A 20,654-nucleotide genomic window follows, 5' to 3' on the forward strand; every position below is an offset into this window, starting at 1 on the left:
CATAAACACTTTATCTGAATTTCATTTCACTTGCCGCAAATGATGCTATTTCCAAAGTTAATATATATCAAACAAACAATTAAATCCAAACAAAAGATTACCTTCTTAGTGTTGCAAGCTGCTCATCTGTAAGTCCACCATTCTCTTCATGTAGGATGTACAGTTTTGCTTTCAGCTGGCTTGGTTTTATATGGAAACTTTTAAGAAAAATGTCTATGGAAAAATTATTCTTCAATTACTCACAGAGAAATACACAAGGGAAAGACCAGAACATTTCATATTTACTTCCCCGATAAAATTAGTTTCCACTTAATGGACACTAAAAGCTCAAGTGAAACCCAGCCTTTTGTTCTCTAAGTACAAGTAGTTGTAGCACATCAAAAATATATTTTGTTTTGTTAAAATAAACTTAACGCATGAGACAGAACATCAAGATACTGTTATCTAAAGACCGTCAAAATCTTACTATTCGATATTCTTGTTGAACTCAGACTAGTAGTTTGGAATAAAAGTGGCATGTACTTACATATTTATCTTTAATTTCTTACAATGCTTTGAAGATCAAAGATACTAAACTTGGTTGGTTGGTTGGTTGGTTGGTTGGTTGGTATTTTTTTGAGCTTGCAACAAAGTGCTGGATGACATTCCCAGAAACTAAAGTTTATCTGTAAGGGCAGATGAAATGCAAGCAATATAGCTTTCCCTACACTATGCTATATAATGCTCCTGGAAGGACTCCCCACAATGTGCAAAAATTTCTTGAAATTCAATTTAGGATGACACTACTTGCTATACTTTCAGCAATATGAAGAAAAATTACATGCACAGATGGACCTCATATGAAACTACAGAAGAGGAACCCAATTATCAATTTGCTTCCCAGCACAGGTCAAGTTCTATCATTTTGAGCTAGTTGCCTCCAAAATAAGTATCAGATTGGGCAGTCACAACTGCCACAGAGCCAAGGAGGGGAAAAAAAGATAGAAATAGAAGGAAAAGGGAGGAAGATGAAGGAGACTTCTAAATGTTGAAATGAACTGCATCCTAGAATCTAAATAGAGGAAGAATATCCCTATTTCATTTATGGGAAAACTGAAGTCAAAAAGGTAAACTGACATAGGATCAAAAGAAAGTAGGGATGGAAGGGTTCTCAAAATATCATCTAGTCCAGTCCCTTGCTGAAGGAAGGATTATTTCTGAATAAACCAACCCAGCCAAGTGTCTGTCCAACCCCTGCAATTTCTCTAGGCAGCTTGGTCCAGTCCTCAACTCATAGTTAGAAAGTTCCTCCTAACCTCCAACCTAAATTTCCTCTGACACAGTTTGAGGCCGTTGTTCCTAGGCCTGTCCCCTGTGGACATAGAGAAAAGCCCATCTGCATCTTCTTTATAATTACCTTTCAGGTACTTGAAGTCTGTTATCAAATCCCCTTTCAGCCTTCTCTTTTCCAGACTAAATAACCCTAGATCTTTCAGTCTTTCTTTATAAGTCGTACTTCCCAGACCTCTAATCATTTTTGTTGCTCTCCACTGGACTCTTTCAAATTTGTTCACATCCTCTTTGAAGTGTGAGGCCCAAAAAGTGGCCACAGTACTCCAGGTGAGGGGTCACCAATGCTGAATACAACAGAAGAATCGCTTCCTTTGATTTGCAAATGACATTCCTGTTAATACAACCAAGTATCCTGTTGGCCTTTTTCCAACAAGAGCACCTTGTTGGCTCATATTCAGCTTACTGTCTACTATAACCACCAGGTCCCACAGTACTGCAGCCTAGCCAGTCATTCCCCAGTCTGTATTTGTGCATGCAATTATTCTGTCCCAAGAGCAGGACTTTGCATTTATCTCTGCTGAACCTCCTCTGATTAATTGCAGACCATTTTTTCCAGTCTATCCAGGTCATTCTGGATCCTAGCTATCCAGAGTGTTTGCAACTCTACCAAATTGTGTGTCATACACAAATTTTACTAAGCACCTAATCCCATTATCCAAAAAATTAGGCTAGGGACAGACATTACACGTAAACCAGTTTAAATGATCAGAAACTGGTTTAAACCTGTAACAGGACAAGACATTCAGTGCAGATAAACAAGTTTGAAAATGGCTGAAACTGGTCTGAGATGAACCTGGTTGAATGTAGTATCAGACTTAACTGATTTGGGTCAAACCAGTTTCTGTAATGTCTGTCCCAGACCCCTTCCTGGTTTAAGTTAAATCAGAGTCCCCCAGCATCCCAACATGCTCTCTGGGAGGGCTCTGCTCCAGAGAGCTAAGCTGGTCCCTCCTCTCTGCTCCCACACTGGAGCGCCGGCAGAGACTTGCAGGCACAGTAGCATTTACTTGGCTTTATCGTGCCCCTCCATCCCCACTTCTCACTGCTCAAACAGGGATCCCCCCTCCCTCTCTCCCAAAGCACAGACTATAGCCTTCATGTGGTATCCTACCTAATGCTGAGAAATGTCTGTGTAAGGTAGACAGGACAAAGACAGACAGAACAGAGTCCACTTAAGGCAGAGTGTCCTGCCGGTGCCTGGCCATGCCCCCCTCCGCTCAGCACTGTGGAAGAAAAGAGAGAACCACTGCAAGCAAGTGCCTGAATTTCCTCATCCAGGGGGGATGTCTTCACACTTACAAACCAGTTTAGCCTAGCCAGGTTAGACTAACCTGCAAAGATTGAATGAATTCAGGCTCAGGCTTCTGTCCCTAGCCTTAATGATGATATTAAACAATACCAGACTCAGGACAGGTCCCTAGGAATCCTTCTTGATACCTCCTCCAAATAGACAGGGATGACTACTCATTAAGCACAATGATCCAACCAGTTATAGATCCACCTTACAGTATAGTACCATACAGTACCGCTATGCATTTCCTCAGCTTCTTAATGATAATGCCGAGGGAAACCGTATTGTGTGAGACATACCAAAGGCCATGTAGCAAAGTCTGTTTCTCTGACTCCTAGGCCAGTCACTTACCTTTTAGATCACACATTCTTTCATTACCACAGATTTTCATTGACTCCCAGACATTTCTTTGACTGTCTTAAAATTACTTCTCCTGTCACTATATTACTGAGACATGTAGGCAGGGTAATGTGTTTCTTCTACAAGAAAAGTGAAGCAGCTAATGGCTTTATTTTATTGATTTTTGGTTATACTAGCCTTGGTTTGGGTTTGATTTTAGTTCTTTTTCTTCCAAGTCACTCCCATCTTCCATCTTTACCTTTTTTGTTGTTGTTGAAAACTACTCAGTTTTTAAATTCAGCTTTTTTTAACTTAGCGAATCACCAGATTATTTAAGAACCATGGTTTCTAGCACATATAGGAACAATCAAACTTCCCTTTTAGTATCAATTTAACTTTCAATCCATGTAAAGTCCCTTATAAAACATATTTGCTATAACACAGTCCTTAAGAAAAGGACATTGGATCAGTGAAAAGAGTTACAACAAAAAGCAGGTGCAAGAGGAAAATGGCTCTCTTTGCACACTAGAAGTGGGTGATTTCCTAAGAGAAACTGGAATAATTTAGAAGATTAAAGAAACTGTTAGATGATGTCTTTTTTTCATAGCAGTACTTTCCTATCACTCATTTAAATACTTCCAACTATTAGTCAGTGGATGCCGTAATTCCAACAGGTTATTTCAATCCACATGTCCCAATTAAAACTTTATGAGCATTTCACAATGTGCTCTTTCTTATCAGTATTCATAAAGGTGAAATCATTACATCTTCAAAAATGCAATTGCCCCAGATCCTTTACGCAGGTAACATTTCTTTAAACAGTGCTAGGTTGTATAATTTTTTTGGCAAACTATCTCAGCTTATTAGAGAAATCAAAATAGTCTTTGAAGAACAATTACTCTTGATACTCTTATACTATCACTCCTCATTAGACTAATTGAAAGAGTTTCTCATCATTTTATGAGTCAGGTCAAAATTATCCACTGAACTGTTTCATTAGATCTGTGAACTGATTCCATGTTAACCCTCCTGCAGAACCAATAAATGGTACCCCAGATGCAAGGCAGACAGCACCAGCTGATGACCAGTCAGGATAATAATTCACATCAGTAGCTTTAACATATCTGGGCCTACATATTAAAAAAGGTGACAGCATCCCAGGAGCTGGCAGAGATTTATCAATAACCCAACAGCCATTAAATTATATCAGCCCAGCTTTCCCTGTGAAGATATTTTAAACTCAGCATGAGAAGGAAACAGTATGTATCATGCACTGGCACTTTGGGACAGTACAAGTACATTGTAGCTAGGATTGGAGACTGGCATGTGGGTAATATTAGCCATAGGTTGTAATCTTCCCTTTTCAAAACACTATGAACAGTATAAATTGTCTTATTAAATTGTTCTATTTAAAGTCAATGAGAGCCGTGGACTCTAGGTCTGACCCCATATGTCCCTCTTTTATGATAGTAAGAGACTCTACTAGTTGACATATAACTGCTGATCGCACAAAAGAGGGTGAAAATCTGCCATAAATACATATACCACCACCTTTTGCAGAAAGCTAGATTCTGAAACTGAATGCTAAGCAACAGCAAACAAGTTCATTCTTGGGACTTTTAAAGCTAATTTCTGAGCCACAGAAAATGCTTCTTAAAGCAGAACAGCATACCAGCGAGCATGACACTAGACTGTGGAAAGCAAGGATCAAAAAGGGGTTATCCACTCAACCCCTTTTTCAGTGTACAGATGCCCTTTGCAGCTTGTGTTCACCCATTTTGTCTAGTTTATTTTCAAGCATCCACAACATTGGGCTTAAAGCCACTTTTCTGGGGAAACTATTTCACACCCTAAAGGATCAAACAGTCAGGAAGATTTTCCTGATATTCAGCCCACATTCCTCCTTTTTTCATTTTACCCCATTTCTTCTAAGTATACCTCAGCAAGGTAAGTAGTTCTTTGAATTGTTATTTGTGTGGCCCAAATGTAAAGAAATATAGAGAAACTTGACCTTGAGGTCCACTTTTACAAATGAACCAGAAGAATATTAAATTTGCTATACAGACACTTCCAAACAAAATGTTCTTATTTAGCCATGAGATTGTTTAAATACATGCACAGAGTTGTCATCTCTTGTTTTCAGAATATGAATATGCAGCTGTTGTTATTACACTTACTGAAGTTGTGCGCAATTTTTTTATTTAACATAATGTCCCGATTCACTGAAGTTTCGTTGCCTAATGATACCAGCACATCCTGCATCTGAAACTGGTCATAGAGTCTAGACACATCTAATTTTCTCTTGTGGTAATCACATGATGCCCAGATCGATCTCTGAATCTAAAAATAAATAAATATATATATTTATATAAAAAGCATATATATATGCTTAGTTTTTCTAAAATAGGGGGAAAAAACTAGCAAGGTAAAAGAGTTTTCTTACATTAGTTCATTGTCAGAGGCTGCCTTAGTACCACATCTAAAGGAGTGAAGAGCATAGTGCTGCTGTTTTCAACCTCTAGCAGCCTAATGTTAAAGTGTTCTTCTCCTGTTATGAAACTAGATTCCCTTTATGACTCTCCACTCCATTTCTGAAATAGGTAGCTTAACAGGTCTTTTTCTTGGTCTTTAATTTCTGTATAAATCTTTTATATCCTGAATGTGCCCAAGAAGCAAACTATTACAGCAGAATTTCCTCTGAAGTACTTTGGGTGCTACGGCAAAAAAAGTCTGCGCTATATTTAGGGAAACAAGGGCAACCACCATTTGTGACAGTGGAAAAAAAATCATGTTCTCTGTCAGATGTGACAGAGACAGCAGACCAGGTGGGCTGCAACATGTACAGGTTCCTGGCATGCACTGTAACCGGTACTTATTCCCTCAAATCCTCTCCTATAACAATTCTCGGGTTTACCCCCGTCCAAGTATGTTTATTGCCAGACATGCCACCAAACTTGGCATCCAACAACTTGTGCGTACAACTGCACAACAAATACATGAATATTTGCTACAAATCTGCTTGCAAACTGGGCGCCTTGAACTGGGTGGGTGCAGATGGACGATCAGGCTCTTTTCTCATAACTACAAGGTTGAAAAAGGCCTCAAGTGCCACCTAGTCCAACCCCTTCCACAGCTGGAGGAGTCGCTGTTCCTTTTGTGCCAACTCACTTCATTTTCAGGTTCTACTCTGATAACTGTGCATGCAATGTAGTTGCCTAACTACACCCCATTACATGTTTTAAGTCTGTCCGTCCTGACCCAGCTAGTAGCTATTCCTCACCTTGTCCTGAGGAACAACGTCCCAATGAAAAGCTTTTGTTCTTTTCAGTGCCGGGGAGTGGCTGAAGGGCAGAGGGAAGGCAGGTGGAAGTGGGATCCCTGCCCCGACTGTGGGAGGTTGAGTAGAAGATGATGATGTTGAGGGAGTTGATTGAGGAGCTGAAGACTTATTCTCCACAGCTGCTACAGAACCCACAGTGAGACTGAGGGCTTCTTCTGTCCGCTCATTCAGAGACACAAGTTCCTCATATTCATCTTCTAAGCCACCTTCGTCAAAGCCCTCCTCAGCTTGTGAACAATTCTTGCACAACTGGCAATACCTTCCAATGAGTGATACCCATTCATTCTGGAGTTTGCTAACATCCTCTGCCATGTTATTTTGGACAGTGAATGGTATTCGAAACCTAAAATTTAAGAACATATATAAACACAAGGTAGTGTAAATGAGAGGTTCCCAACCACAGCCCAGTAGCAGGCCATGAAGGGTTGGCTGCTGGATAGTGGCTCTCGAGCTCCCTGCCCACCCTCAGCTGCAGGCTCCTGCCTCCCTGCCCCATGTTGGACTCCCATCTGTTGAGTGGCTTCCATCGCAGGCAGTCACGTGTGGGGTTAAACCTGGGTGGCAAGGCAGCCCTGGGAGGGAGGCAGCCAGCTCCCTGTGCCCCATCCTGCTCCCACCGCCATGGCCACACCCAGTGAGGCACTGCCCATGCAGCAGGTACTGGGGCCTGCACCAGGCTGGACAGGACCCCCCAGACCCACCCATGGCTGGGATTGCGTGGATGTGGGCTGGAAAAAATCTGGGGTGGAAGACAGGGAGGCAGCTCTGCTGCTTGCTCCTAGGGAAGGCAGCAGAGCCCCTTCTTCCTTGGCAGCCCCAGCGGGTGTCCCCAGGCCACCGCCTGTGCAGCCCTGTCCCCTACAGGATCCTGCGGTCCCCCTCGGCTGTGGTGCCACAACCCAATCCGATCCTCACAACCCCACCCCACATAAAAACTAAATTTAAATATGCAAATCAAACATAAATATGCAAATCACACTGTTTCTATACCTGCTCCACCAAAATTCTTTGAGTGAGTTTGCCGGTCTGCAGTATAAAAAAGGTTGGGAACCACTGGTGTAACTAACTTGCCAACTAAAGTAACTACAACTATCTCTTTGTTAAGAAGAATGATGTTGGACAGTTTTGTCAAAGGAAACTAGCCCTGCTGCATCTGACCTTTTCAGACAGTTAATTGGCTAGGTGTCTAAACAGTTGAAGCTTTGCCATATATTGACTCTGAGCTGCAATTTTATCATGATTCCTCCTTTCCTCCAGAGGGAAGTGAATGGTCCCTGAAGTATTACCTTCAGGTTCAGTGCATGAGCTAGTCAGAAACTCCTTGTAATGTCTAACTTAGCCGGTGAATGATTCATCTTTCCAGGCCCCTGAAGTGATGACTTGCCAGTGTTTCCTAGCAGTATTTTAATGTAGGCATTGAATTTATTTCACAAAACTCTGAAAATTGTTTATATGGTTCATGTACCCAATCATTTCACACCAGTTCTGGCTATATAAATGGTTTAAAATCTCCTGGGTTTTCAGTTGCTGGATTCTGCTTCTCCTGGGACAACTGGACACATTGGTGTTCAACCTTAACTTTAATTGCTCTGCTTTCAGAAATTGTTATTTGTTAGCTATACTTACAAATAATTGTGTTCTTTGGTCTGGACTGTAAAGGTACTGCATTCATTCCCTTTATAGACTCTGACATTGCCACCTGACAAATGAATCGTATTTGCTACAGTGGCCACATTCTTGTCTTCTCCACTGTGGCCAATGCAGGACAAACTCAATTCTCCTTCACGTAGCTGTACCAGGTATCTAAAGGACAAGGAATGGAGAAATAAGAGCATTCTTCACCTTCTAGTTATTAGGAGTAGAATTTTGCTTTCAGCAGCCAAAGAAATTTTCCCTTACTAATAAGTCTTCACACCCCTTTGATACTTTTTGTCCAAGGTTCACAAAATACCTTACCAACTTTCAAGAATTATGTTTAACACTGAAGTAGCCAGGATGCCCTTCATTTCTATCTGGTGCATAACTAAACTGAAGCACAGAAAGGGACCGTTGTGCCTCCTGTTACAGCGGGACACCAACAAAACCAGAATTCAGTCCCAAGTGATCTGCCCGAGTGGCTAAGAATTGTATGCATCCACCTGCCTGTGTTACTCCCACCACTCCCCATGTTTTCCCCATTACTATTTTAACTTCCTTATTTTTCCTGTCTACCTGCTATATTTTATGGTTTAAACTGGAAGCTCTTTGTGGCAGGGACAGTCAGTTACTGCGTGTGAACAGAGTACCTGTCACAATAAGGCTCCATGCTTGACCTGTAGACTTTACCGCAATAGGAGATTCAAATTCCCCTACTCTACATTTAGATTGCATGCCCCACTTCCCCTTTCTCAAGCTTGGAACCATCTCCTCATTGGCGTGGACAAGAGAAACTACAGGAGTGAATGAAGGCAAGTAGTTATTACGCAGGAGGAGGACAGACAGGTAATTAAAACTAAAAGCTGTATATCTTGTGGAAAGGGAATCAGGTGACATGAATTGTAAACCAGAACTCTGCTGAGCACCTGAATTGTGGCTCTGTGCAAGTGTCTTCACCCTTCTGTGTCTCCTACCCTTTCTCTTACCTGTAGACAGCCAGCTCCTTTAAGCCAGTGGGGTGCGTGCACCCCAGGGGCTGTGCAAGACAATCAAAAAAATATGAAAGAAATTAAGCTTTATTAATATTTAATATACGGATTGACACTGGCGCCCTCACTCGGTCCGTATGTCAGTCACATGTCACATACGGTACGCGAGTAGTACATGTATATAATTTATAAATAAATAAATATACATATACTGGGGGTGCGTGCTCAAAAAATTTTTACTGATAGAGGTGCACGATCAAAAAAGTTTGGAGACCACTGCTTTAGGCAATGTTTAAAACCCCTCTCCTACCTACATGGGACCCCTGCCTGAAACGGGTGGAGCAGCTTCTGACAAGCTTTTCCTCTGCTTCCTGCTCAAGTATGGGGTGGGGGGAAAGTTTAAACCTCCATCACTCCTCTCCATTTTAGTGTGCCAGCCTGGCCCAGGGTCTGGCCATTCCCCCCACTCAAGTGGAGAGCAGGAAAAAGCCTGTCAGGAGCTTCTCCGCCCCCGCCAGGCACGCCCCGGCTGAGGTCCAGAGTCAGATTCCCCACCTTCCCTCTCAGCCAGCTGGAGCAATGATAGGGCTCTGCCTAGGGAGCAGGGGGGCAGGGCCAACTCTGTTCCACTGGAGCAAACAATACAACCCAGGGCTGGCAAAGCATCCTGAGATGCTGGGGGACTGAGAGTTAACTTGAACTGGGAAGGGATCTAGGACAGAAGTTCTGTAAACCAGTTTGACCCAGATCAGTTCAGTCTGATACTACATCCAACCAGGTATATCTTAAACCAGTTTGGGTCATGTTGAAAGCAGTTTAAGTGCACTGAACTTCTGTTGTGTTACAGTTTCTAATCACTTAAACCTGTTTATGTGTAACTTCTGTCCCTGGCCTCCACACCTGATTGTGCCTTCAAGGATATTGCTATTCTGTACAAAACGAGGGTCCTAAACTTAATAACAACCTTGTGGGTTCACTATACATTTACATGTATCAGGGTGTTTTGTCTTTATAGCTAGCTGTGCTTTCATTTCTTTTCAGGGTTATTGATCTGTAGCCCATCCTCCCCCCCAACTTCAACACTTTGGTTTCATCAGAGCTTTTTTTTTCCTCTTCTCTGTCTTCAAGGTGTGGCTGGTTGATTAAAATGTTATATGAGGAATTTAAACAAGCTTAGCTGCTCTGGAAGAATTAAACATAAAATATAAATTACCTTTATGCCCACATGCACAGTCAAAGTGATAAGAATTGTTTAATGGAGCTGGCAATTATATTGATCTCTCCTTCCTTTAAACTGGGAACTTATGGCTTAATCGGATCTCAGGGTGTCTCTGCCATTATTTACTTTGCCAAAAAAAGAGGATAATATCAAGTGGAAAACAACCAGGACTTTGCTTTGCAAGATAAATAAAAATCAATTTTTGTTTGTTAGCAAACGTGTTAAATGCAGAAAGATAACAAATCCAGAGACACTCCCGAGGATACCATTTACAAAACAAAGTAGTAGCATTATAAAAACAATTACAATAATTTCCTGTGGTTTGTGTGCTCTTTTGAGCTAACTGCCATGTGCAGCTATTTATAATGTTAAATATTTTCATTAGCTTTTGATATGTGGGTTTTTTTCCTCTCCTGATCATTTGACAATATGAGCAATACACAGCTCCACAACACACTAGGTGGATAAGAGAACTGGTGACAAACTAAAAAACCCCTCCACTGCGAGGTCCCTAGTTCAAAAACAACTCAGGGAATAACCACCGCAGGGAATAACCACCGTTATCACGGGCAACAGGCTGTTTATTAACTTGTGTGAAATAATGTGGTCGTGCCAATCTAGGTTCAAGAGATTAATTATTCCTAATTCTAAAGTAATAGACCAATTCAGGTCCTGGTTGGTCATCTAAGCAACATCTTAGAATGAGAAAGAATAATTAAGGGCTGCAGCACAGCCATTTTTTCCCTCTTTGAGAAAACAGTGTCCTCTAACAGTGAACTTACGATGTACTCTTGCCTTCTCCAGCAACTCTGACAGCAGTCTTATCTCATTGCATTAGTGGTTGAAAAATAGGGTGATTGAGAAGGTAGAGAGAGGAAAAATGGTATAGGATGAAGAAGGAGGAAACTCTCCAGTCTCACCCATTAAAAATCATTTTGGTTCTAATTATTATTATTATTAATTTATATTGTAGGAGTACCCGGGAGTTCTAGCCATGTGCCAGGGCCCCATTATATCAGGGGTTATTTTGATGCTGATAACAAAACTTTTTTTATCTGCTCTCCCATTAAGGATAAATCGATCCCCTCAAATTGAATGTAAATGTGAACCAAAACATTATTTGATCTACACGCTAGAACTTTGCTTTAAGTAAATATCAGAACCCACAAAAAGTCCACAACTGAGAGAGACAAGGTACTACTATGAAGAAAAATGCTATGCCGTACGTCACCCATTTCACAGATGCCAAACCATCTTCCTGCAAATCCAGAAGTCCTTCATGTATCACATCGAGTACTGTGGGTCTGCCGAAGCAGGACTCTTCAGGTCTCCCATATGAACCGCTCTGAACAATTTTGCCCATAAGTTGCAATATCTGTAAAGTAAGTGATCACAAATCATGTGTTTTTTATACATCAGGTCAGTTCCAAAAAAGGCCAGGTGGCTGAGGGGGCATTTCTACTCACCCATATATAAAATGAGAGAACATCATACAAAGAGAAATCAACTGCTGAAAAATAAGTATGGATACCACTCATTTGAGATTCCCTTTTATGCCTCTATCCCTGAACCATGGGTGTCAAACTCATCCATCTCCATGGGCCAGATGAGCACCCTGCTGCCATGCCCCACTGCACCAGCCTTAGGTACTGGGTCCAGCATACACAAATGGTCCACAAGACAGATCATAAGGCTCCATAGGCCAGATCTGGCTCATGGGCTATATGTTTGACACCTCCATCCTAAACATGTAGACATAAGCACAGGATAATCTCTTCCTAAAAGGCATATTATAAAACATAGCTCTCTTTGTACATTAGCTATGAAAACTATTATAGAAAGTAATAGTCAGGCTTTCTGTAAATCTTCTAGAACTCCATTCAAAAACCAGGTAAAATGCTATTAGCTTTGGTTTCATTCCAAACACCATGCTTCTGGTCTATTCAGCTGAATGCAATCAGACACACCTGAATAGAAATATGAGAAAACTAAGGGCTTATGTATCCTTGAAAGTAAATGCAGATTGGAGCAGAGTGTGAATTTAAAGTGCAGTAGCTGTTATTCAGCAATATATGTAGGTGCTCTTATTCTAGAACAAGGGTGCTTTTCCCATCTAGCTTAATTCACTGTGAAAGCAGGTTTAAGATAAACAGCAACAAGGCCCTCTACTACTTCTAGTGAGGGTACATAAATAGAAATGTGCCCTGTGCAGTTGGGCCTAATCGCTAAGGCATTGGCTCTCTACCTCGGGGCACAACCCAAATCAGGGTTGTGGGGGGTCCTCAGTAGGGTCATGAAGGGCCCGCACACTCACACACACACACACACTCATGTGTGCGACCCAGGAGCAGCGGGCAGGTGGGGTGGGCCCGCTGCACACAAAGGGGACGATGGTAGCTCCCCCAGACCTGGGCCACCGCCACCGCCACACTCCACTCTCAGCAGAACCTGAAATGCCGGGTTGGGAGGTCCTGCTGGTGGCCAGTTTAGGGTCGCAGCAAAAAAAAGAGATTGGGAACCACTACGCTAAGGGCTTAAGTCAAAATCTTTTATCCAAAAACCTCTCAAAACTTGAGGAGAGTTTGAAATGAAACCTGCCTTAAAATGTTGAAAACTGATGTACTTAGTTTACTTGGTTACTTTACTTTAGTTTTTAATCAAGTGAAAGATTTTAGTAAAGGGACCTCTCCCTGAAAGAACATGATGTGACTCCTTTGTAACCAAAATGGCCGCTCCTGTAGAAGGCTGGCTCCTTCACAGACTAAAAGATGCAACAAACAGAAAACAAATGTTTGATATGAGTTACAACAACCCCACAATGTCAAAGGAGATTGAAGAGGTGTGATTAGAAACACAGGTGGAATTAAGGGGAATGGTTTGTTCACTAATTTATTCATGGAAATCTGGGAATCTCATCAGAGTCGAAGCATTACTCTTTTAAATGAGCCTCCTTAAATATCTGCGTAACAGTAAAGTTCGTGCTTTCGGTTGTTGCGTATAGTTTTTCATCATAGCGGTACAGCTGAGAGTGGTGCATGTCCAGGCTGCTGCCATAGGCCTGGCTGGATTTTGCTGCCCAGTCCAAGCCCAGGGTGATAGGCCTGGGCCGCCTCTTGTCCCTTTTGTAGTTTATGTCCCAACCGAGCAGTGTGGCCAGGCGCTAGTTGTAGTTCAGGCCCAAGCCAAAATAGGCCTGACCTTTCCTTCAACTTTTTTCAGTTTTCTGCCCAGCAGAGCTGGGATTGGGACTAGGAATTTTGGGGTGCGGCGTGTTGACGAAAGCCAGAGTTCACTCCTCAAAACCACCATGCAGAAAGGGGGGGGGTCGGTGCTCTACCACTTCTCCAGGAGCAACAGAGCGCCTTGCAATGCAGAAGGACCCACACACTTAAGCAGCTCCCTGCAACGCAGCAAACCAAAGGAACAGCTCAAGAGGACTCTCCAGTGGGGGGCCCCCACTCCAGCCCATTGCTGAAGGGCAGATACAGGGATGCAGGCCCCTGGAACTACCCATTGGGGGGCCCCAAGTCCAAGACTTCCTGGATATGGGTGAAGCTTCCCCCAAGAAGGCATCACCTACAGACTTTGCTTTGTAGTTAATAGTATTTTAACAATTATATTAAGCATTTTCTTTTGAGTTTTTTTATTTTCTGTTATAAATTTAGGTTTTTGTGTTTACACTGCTTGTGAGCAGGGGGCTTTGTTTATATGGGATGCCCCAGCAAATTTAGTGTTCCCAGATTCTTGGGTGGGGCCTTGAACCACTGGTATAATGAATGGGGTACCCTGAAATGTGAACCCAGCTCTCCTTGCTGCCAACTGGTGCCCAGGAGAAGGGTTACATCTGTATACCTAAACTGAAGCAAAATTCTGCCTTTCACTTGCACTGCCATGCACTAAGCAGTCAAGGTTTAAACCACAGCACAAGCTTACGGTAATGTTTGGGATACGTGCTAATATATATGTCTACTTCTCTACTTGCAGAACACAGGAGTATAACAAATTCCCGGGTTGCAGAGGGATTTTTGGCACTACCTTAATACTGAATAGGTGATAATAAATATTAATGGTTATAACATATAACAACTTACTTTTCTTTTATCTTCAAAAGACACTGTTTCCAGTACGTAATCCGGACGCCCATGAAATGCAATGTTGAAGTGTTTCCCCTCACCATCTTCACATGATTTCACTTGTGAAAATGGGAATTTTTTCTTGAGTGTTCCTTTCTCAATGTTAAAAATGGTATTTGTGTTAAAATCAATCTGGAAGAGAAAGATTTTCATCACTTGATACCATCTTTTCCCTTTGAAAGGAGTAGAGACTTCTTCCCACTATTAACATGCAAGACCATTTGGTTCTTGGATAAAGGAACAATTGAGAAAATGTATCTTTTGCTGATGATTAGAATCAAGAAGAACAGCATTTCCATCATCTAGCCACTGTATTGTATTTATTTTAGTTACCAAACAAATATATATTCATTATATCTGCTTTTTCCTTATCTCTTTTTGATAAATATGCATCAATTTATCATTTTGAAGCATTATTTCCTTTGAAATTTTCCACATGCTATCTACATGTTGTCACCAGAGCAAGAACTTCCTTTACAGCAGCTAATGGCATGACCATGTTACTAAAGCTTTAATTACTGATCAGATCAACCATGTTCTAATGTTAAAATAAGGAGAGGCCGGTAACTTCCATGCCAGTAATTTCTGTTAGAAAAAATATTCTAAAATTATATTATTTTGAAAAAAATTAACAATTTCTGCTTGAGAAACGTGTTGTTTGCTGTTTTAGATACAAATGCAGGGTATGTGGGCGTGGAGCTGGTAAGCAATTGCTTCAATTAAAAATGTGATATTTTTTACACAAATATAGATATTCTGGCAAAGACCCATACTTCCAAGAATTTAAAGGCACTTATACTAGTATCAGCTTATTCTCATTCCTTTAAAGGAGAGATTCATCCCAATGTCTGTGCCACGGGTGAATCCCTTCTGAGCACATAGTACTTTGTGGCATGATGATGTGGGAACAACATTTGACTGCTCAGGACTTGGTGAATTTGGACTAGAGAAGAGACATGCCCAAATGAGTCTCAGGCCCAAACCTTCCCTGGCTGCAATTTTGGCTTTCATTATACAAAACAAAAAAAAATGACCAAGGAAGTTTTGTTACACCAGACGCATCTACACATGCAGCATCTACATGTGCAAATAAGTGTAACTAAATGTAATGCGCATTAAGCGATTTTTGGCAGGTGTTTACCTGTGCAGGGACTTGGGACTAAAGTTAATGCACTTAGCACTGAAGTTAGTTCCAAATCCCTTCAGCCCTGTCATGTGTCCCTGTGGCCACTGAGGGGAGCGCCACCCTCCAGCCACATGGCTGCCAGCAATTGGCAGCCATGTTGAAGCCAGGGCCACCTGCCAGCACCTGGCAGCCACCTTGGAAACTCTGATCCCTGGTCAGCCCCTTTCCTGCCCAGAAGCTGCATGCCCAATGCCAGCTCCCTCCTTTCCCACTCCACCTCCCTGAACCAGGGCTGCTCCAGCCCCTGCCCCTGCTAGCAATGCCCAGCACCCTACTACTCCAGCCCAGCCTCTGCCAGCAATGACCAGCACCCCACATTCTTACTGGCCATGGTGCCGGTCCTACTGGTCCCAGCAGGCACCCCCCTCCAAGGACCCAGGAGAACTATGTACCTGCCAACAGAGGCCAAGGCAGTGGCTGCAGGAGGCCCTGCCTGACCCCCTCCTCTTCGGAGAGGTATTTCTCTCTTTGGATGTAATAAGCCACTAAGTCTGAGTGGGATCATAGCAGGATGATTTGAGAACAGCCAGCCCATTCTCTTTTTCAAATTAAAACTTCAGACAAAATGTGCCAGATTCTCAGCTGATGTTAACTGAACAAACTGCATTAGAATCAATGGATGTATGTCAATTTAAACCAGATGAGGGCATGAGCTAGAAAATGAACAATAATTAGGAAAGAAAAACAACGATGTTCTTGGAAGAGATGTAAAAGGGTGGCATGATATGTTACTATAGTACACGGTTCATAAATCATCAAAGACTTTGAGAGCAAAAAATCTAATTTTTAATTTGCAAATAATTACATATTTTAGAAACCTAATTCCTAACGCTTTACCTCATGCTTTTCAAGTCATTAATTTGAAAAGATTTTTAACAAAGCATGAGGGATTTAGGAGCTACTAGTTCTATTGACCTTAAATGGCATTTTGAAAATCTCTCCCTTACTTTACAACCTGGCAATTATAAGATGATGACTTTTTTAGAATTTCCTTTGACAGTACATCATTATAGTTATGATGTATGAATCTTAGCTAACACTTAACAACTAAGAACAGTTCCCTAACAGTATCTACTGAAATCAAATATTTTTGTCACAGTAGTTTGGAGGTGAGAGAGGCTTCTGATATCTTCATGTTCATTCTACATAGTTGTAAGGTTATAATTCCTCAATAGAGGGTGTCTAAGATTTTAATCCCATAGTCCTTTTTGCCTAAAAGAAAGAGAGTTGGTATTATATTTTATTTCTCTCCAGTGAATTTTAATTCAGACAGTATTTTGGACTGCAGAATGCATTACAGCCCCTATGCTTTTACTGTACATTCTGTATTTTTGTATAACCCTGCGAAGGCAAGAGTTTATATTCAAAAAGTTACCTGCAGAATTCGTTTCTGCCACCTGTATCTTCTATATTTGTAGATACTAAAGTTGAACTGCAGACCAGGCACCGAATCCTGCAAATCCTGGAAAACATAACTGGTATCAGCCAAATCCTTTCATTCTCTTCCTTACATTCATTCCTGTTCATGTGAAAGTTACTGAGATTCATAGGTGAAGTCCCTCGACAAAAGGTGTTGAAAGAATAATTGAGGCTTTGCACAGTACCGCAGTGGCCTCATTTTCAGAAGCACTAAAATCCACAAATCTTATTGAAAGCAAAAAGGTAGAGCATGGTTGCATCTTAGACTAATGGATTCAGACAGGCATGAGCTTTCATAGGAAACAGCCTACTTCCTCACCTTACTACAAATAGACTGACAGATAAAAGGGATGTATACAAGGGAAAGTAACAGCATTGATTAGATCAAAGGAGATGAACAAGGCAGTTAACACCTTGGGGATACTGGAGTTAACAGCTGGTCTGGAAATGGGTTAATAACCTACAGTTCCTGTTAAAACCACAGTTAATACCCTCCAGTCTGTGAATGATTTGTTGTTCCCCAATCTTGTGTTCAAACTGGCTTTTAAGGGTGCAAATGGAAGTGACAATTTTCGCCTGATCTAGCCACAGAAAGCAGTTTATAGCTGTGACCAAACACAAGTGCACAGCTGCAAACAGCTTCAAAAATGGCCAGCTGGGTGAAAACTTGGCCATGTATTGTATGAGGTATCACATCAAGGTGTTACAAAATGTAGTGTCTTTTGTAACTTGTGTCTACAGAGCTCCCAGCCTGTCACTGTTTTCAGAATGGGAGGGGGGAAAGAGAGCAGAGGGAGTTCAGTCTGGGGGGTTTTCAGCCCCCCCAGAGAGTGGGATGGATGTATTGCAGCTCCCCCCCATACGGTTGGGAGGGGCTCCATTTCACCCCCCCTACCCTTCAGCACCAAGAACTAGCTCCCTCTGCTGCCTTTCCCCGCTCCCATTCTGAAAATAGCAAGTACTGGCCATTGCTACGGGAACCTGGCTGCAGGCTCCCAGCCCACAGCTAGATTTTCCTCCCTCCTGGAACCAACAGTGAACTTCTGTTTGGTCCGGGGTAACGCTGTAACTCAGAGCACTGTGGGAATCATTCTGAATTATAGCTGAGAGCTGCACTTCTGTCTGAGCCCTAAAGGTTTTCTTATTTAAGGACAGTTACTCTGAGGTCAGTGATGGAACATCTAGAAAGGTTAAAATACTCTGCCATGGGCTTTTCTGTGTTTCTGGAATTGATGTTGAATTGGTGCCTAGTTATTCTTTGACATAGGGATTGCCTCCATCTGGCCAATGTAGGCAGCAGAAGGGCACTGTAAGCAGGTGATGTCATATATGATGTTGGTGGAGGAACATGCGAAAGGACCTTGATATTATAATTCATGCAACCTCAAGTTGCAGCAAGGGAATTTTAGGTTGATAACTTTCTTACTAAGAGGGTGGTGAAGCATTGGAACAGATTACCTAGAAAGGTGGTGGTAGAATCTCCATCCTTGGAGGTTTTTAAGGCCTGACTCGACAAAAGCCCTGGCTAAAATGATCAAGTTGGGGATGGTCCTGCTTTGAGCAGAGAGTTGAACTAGATGACTTCCTGAGGTCCTTACCATCCCTTTTCCATGATTTTATCTTGTTGGGCCAATGATGATATGGCCAGTGATGTGGGGGCCTAGCTAGCAACTTGCTCTGTAGCATGGCCTGGAAACTTGATGAGAACTGGAGTTAGGTAATCTATTGCTAGAGACATCATTTGACATTGGGGAGCTGTCTGTAAGCCAGGACACACTTGCTCCCCAAGGCTACCTGAAGACAGTTGTCATTTTTCCAGAAAGTTTTGGAGGTCAGTATTGAGGTGTCTAAGGTCTTCAGACTGTAAGCGATTACCAGAGGCATTCTGTTGTCCTTGTCCCTCTCCCCTATATAAAACCCTTCTTTCTGTCAATGCATTCACTACATCTGACAAAGTAGGTTTTTGTCGACAAAACTCGTGCCCCTGTGAACCACTTAGTTTCTTAGGTGTCAACTGTCCTACCTTCTGCCTAACTTCAGACTAACATGGCTAACCACCTCTCTGTAAATCCTATTGAAATAACAGGAGCTAACAATAATGTTATGAGAGAGGAGATGAGGAAGTGGAAGATAGAAGTAGAAAGAGACAGAATTCAAAGAGCATGCAATAAGGTAAGAACCAAGACGATGCAACTGTACTAACAGCATTTAAAATAATACAGTTGTGTAGGCAGTCTGCTAACCAGACTAAGTAGCAAACAAAGAGGGCATCACTCTTGGGAGAAAAACAGTTTCATCAAGCCATGGTACAGGATGCAGTAGAACTACAGAGAAAAGATGATATTGCAGTTGATGTTGATATGCCAAAGCACAATTTAATATCTGGCCTGTGAAACTGGCTGCTGCATTTTCACACGCACGTAGGTCAAAATTTGATTTAGTTCCCATAATTATTGCACAGACAACAATAGAGTGGGCCACAGAGGAGGAACCCTTGATAAAGCACTATTTCTAGAACAGATAATCTCTGTGTGTCCCATTCCATTAACAATAATTCACTTTAGGGGACTTCCTTTGCAACACAGACTTAGCTTTTGTTTTAATTCATATTGACAGAGCCTCTTTAGAGTCATAAAATTAAAGAGAGTCATTCATTTAGCCTGTAATGTTTGATTCAGTCATCCTTACATCTCTTCTATAAACTCCTGCCCTCAGTGTGTTTTTTCCATACACTTTTTCCAGGTATACACAATCATATATTTGTAATATAAATTACTTTTTAGAGTTATGCAAAAGGACTTACAAAATGGCAGATGCCTCTGCAGAAAATAGTCTGGAAATGTTAAGCTGCAGTAAGTAGGAAATAAACTGATAAATGTCATAGCTACAAGCACCCAGTTTAAAGATAATTATTTCTTTTGCCTGAATAAGAACATAGTAAAATAAAATAAAAAAGTAAGGATCATCAAAAGCTAGGCTCCCAACTGCTAGTTCTAACTTCATTCCGTTTCATTACTTGATAAAGAAAATGTAGCTCCTTTTTTTCCTTACTTTGATAAAATAGTATCCATATTGTCCCACGTGACCCAGCTTAACCCCCAGCTGCTTCGAGCTGTTCTGCCAAGCAGAGCTCAACTCTCTCTTTGCAGATTTTTTTTAATTCTTCTAGATGAGTCTTATGCAAACAGAGAACTTAAAAAGTACTGTAGAAACTTATTAAAAAGCAAACCCAAAAGGCATTTAGAAGAGTTCTCAGGACATGACACCCATATTTTAAAGTCACTATCAGCTTCTCTGGCATGAAACATTTTCTGATTGTGTCATTAACATTGGAAGAGGTTTTAATAGTTCCCATAGATGTTTGCACAGGGTGCTGGTTTTAAGACTCCCCTCCTAGAGGGCTAGCAGATGAGGAAATAATATTGGAAACTGCTCAGTTCAGTGAAGGTGACCAATTGTGGCAGATAAGGACTTGAGATTAGGCAGGTGGTGACAGAAGATACCAGGAAGAAATGAAGGACCTGGAAAGGGAGAAGGCGAGACTGAGGAGAGGAGAAGTAAGGACCTGCTCACTGAAAGAACGTGACAGCTGGGAGGAAGCCAGATCAACTGAAGGATAAGGAGTGTGTGTCAAAGACCGGTCCTTTCAGGAAGGTAGCATGCAGCTTTTGCTTTAGGTTCATTCTGACCCACCTTCATCAGCTCCCACCCCTGTCTCAGCCACATGGTATCAGCTTATTTCATTTGCACATGAGCAAAAGAGGAAACTGT

At 41.8% G+C, this 20,654-nt stretch overlaps 1 protein-coding gene across 1 annotated transcript in view; it reads right to left on the minus strand.

Moving 5' to 3' along the window:
* The window catches only part of LOC109318769 (formin-F-like), a 57,725-nt gene that overhangs the window by 17,933 nt on the left and 19,138 nt on the right, over nt 1-20,654 (minus strand). The window contains exons 3-9 of the mRNA XM_019548162.1: nt 16,840-16,926; nt 14,237-14,410; nt 11,372-11,520; nt 7,929-8,105; nt 6,243-6,645; nt 5,140-5,302; nt 102-213 (exon numbers count right to left, since the gene is read on the minus strand). Coding sequence (XP_019403707.1) covers nt 102-213; nt 5,140-5,302; nt 6,243-6,645; nt 7,929-8,105; nt 11,372-11,520; nt 14,237-14,410; nt 16,840-16,926 — 1,265 coding nt within the window. The remainder of the gene's footprint in view (nt 1-101; nt 214-5,139; nt 5,303-6,242; nt 6,646-7,928; nt 8,106-11,371; nt 11,521-14,236; nt 14,411-16,839; nt 16,927-20,654) is intronic.

Source organism: Crocodylus porosus, unplaced genomic scaffold (genome assembly GCF_001723895.1).
Source record: "Crocodylus porosus isolate Cpor-Errol unplaced genomic scaffold, CroPor_comp1, whole genome shotgun sequence".
In the NCBI taxonomy this organism is placed as follows: domain Eukaryota; kingdom Metazoa; phylum Chordata; order Crocodylia; family Crocodylidae; genus Crocodylus; species Crocodylus porosus.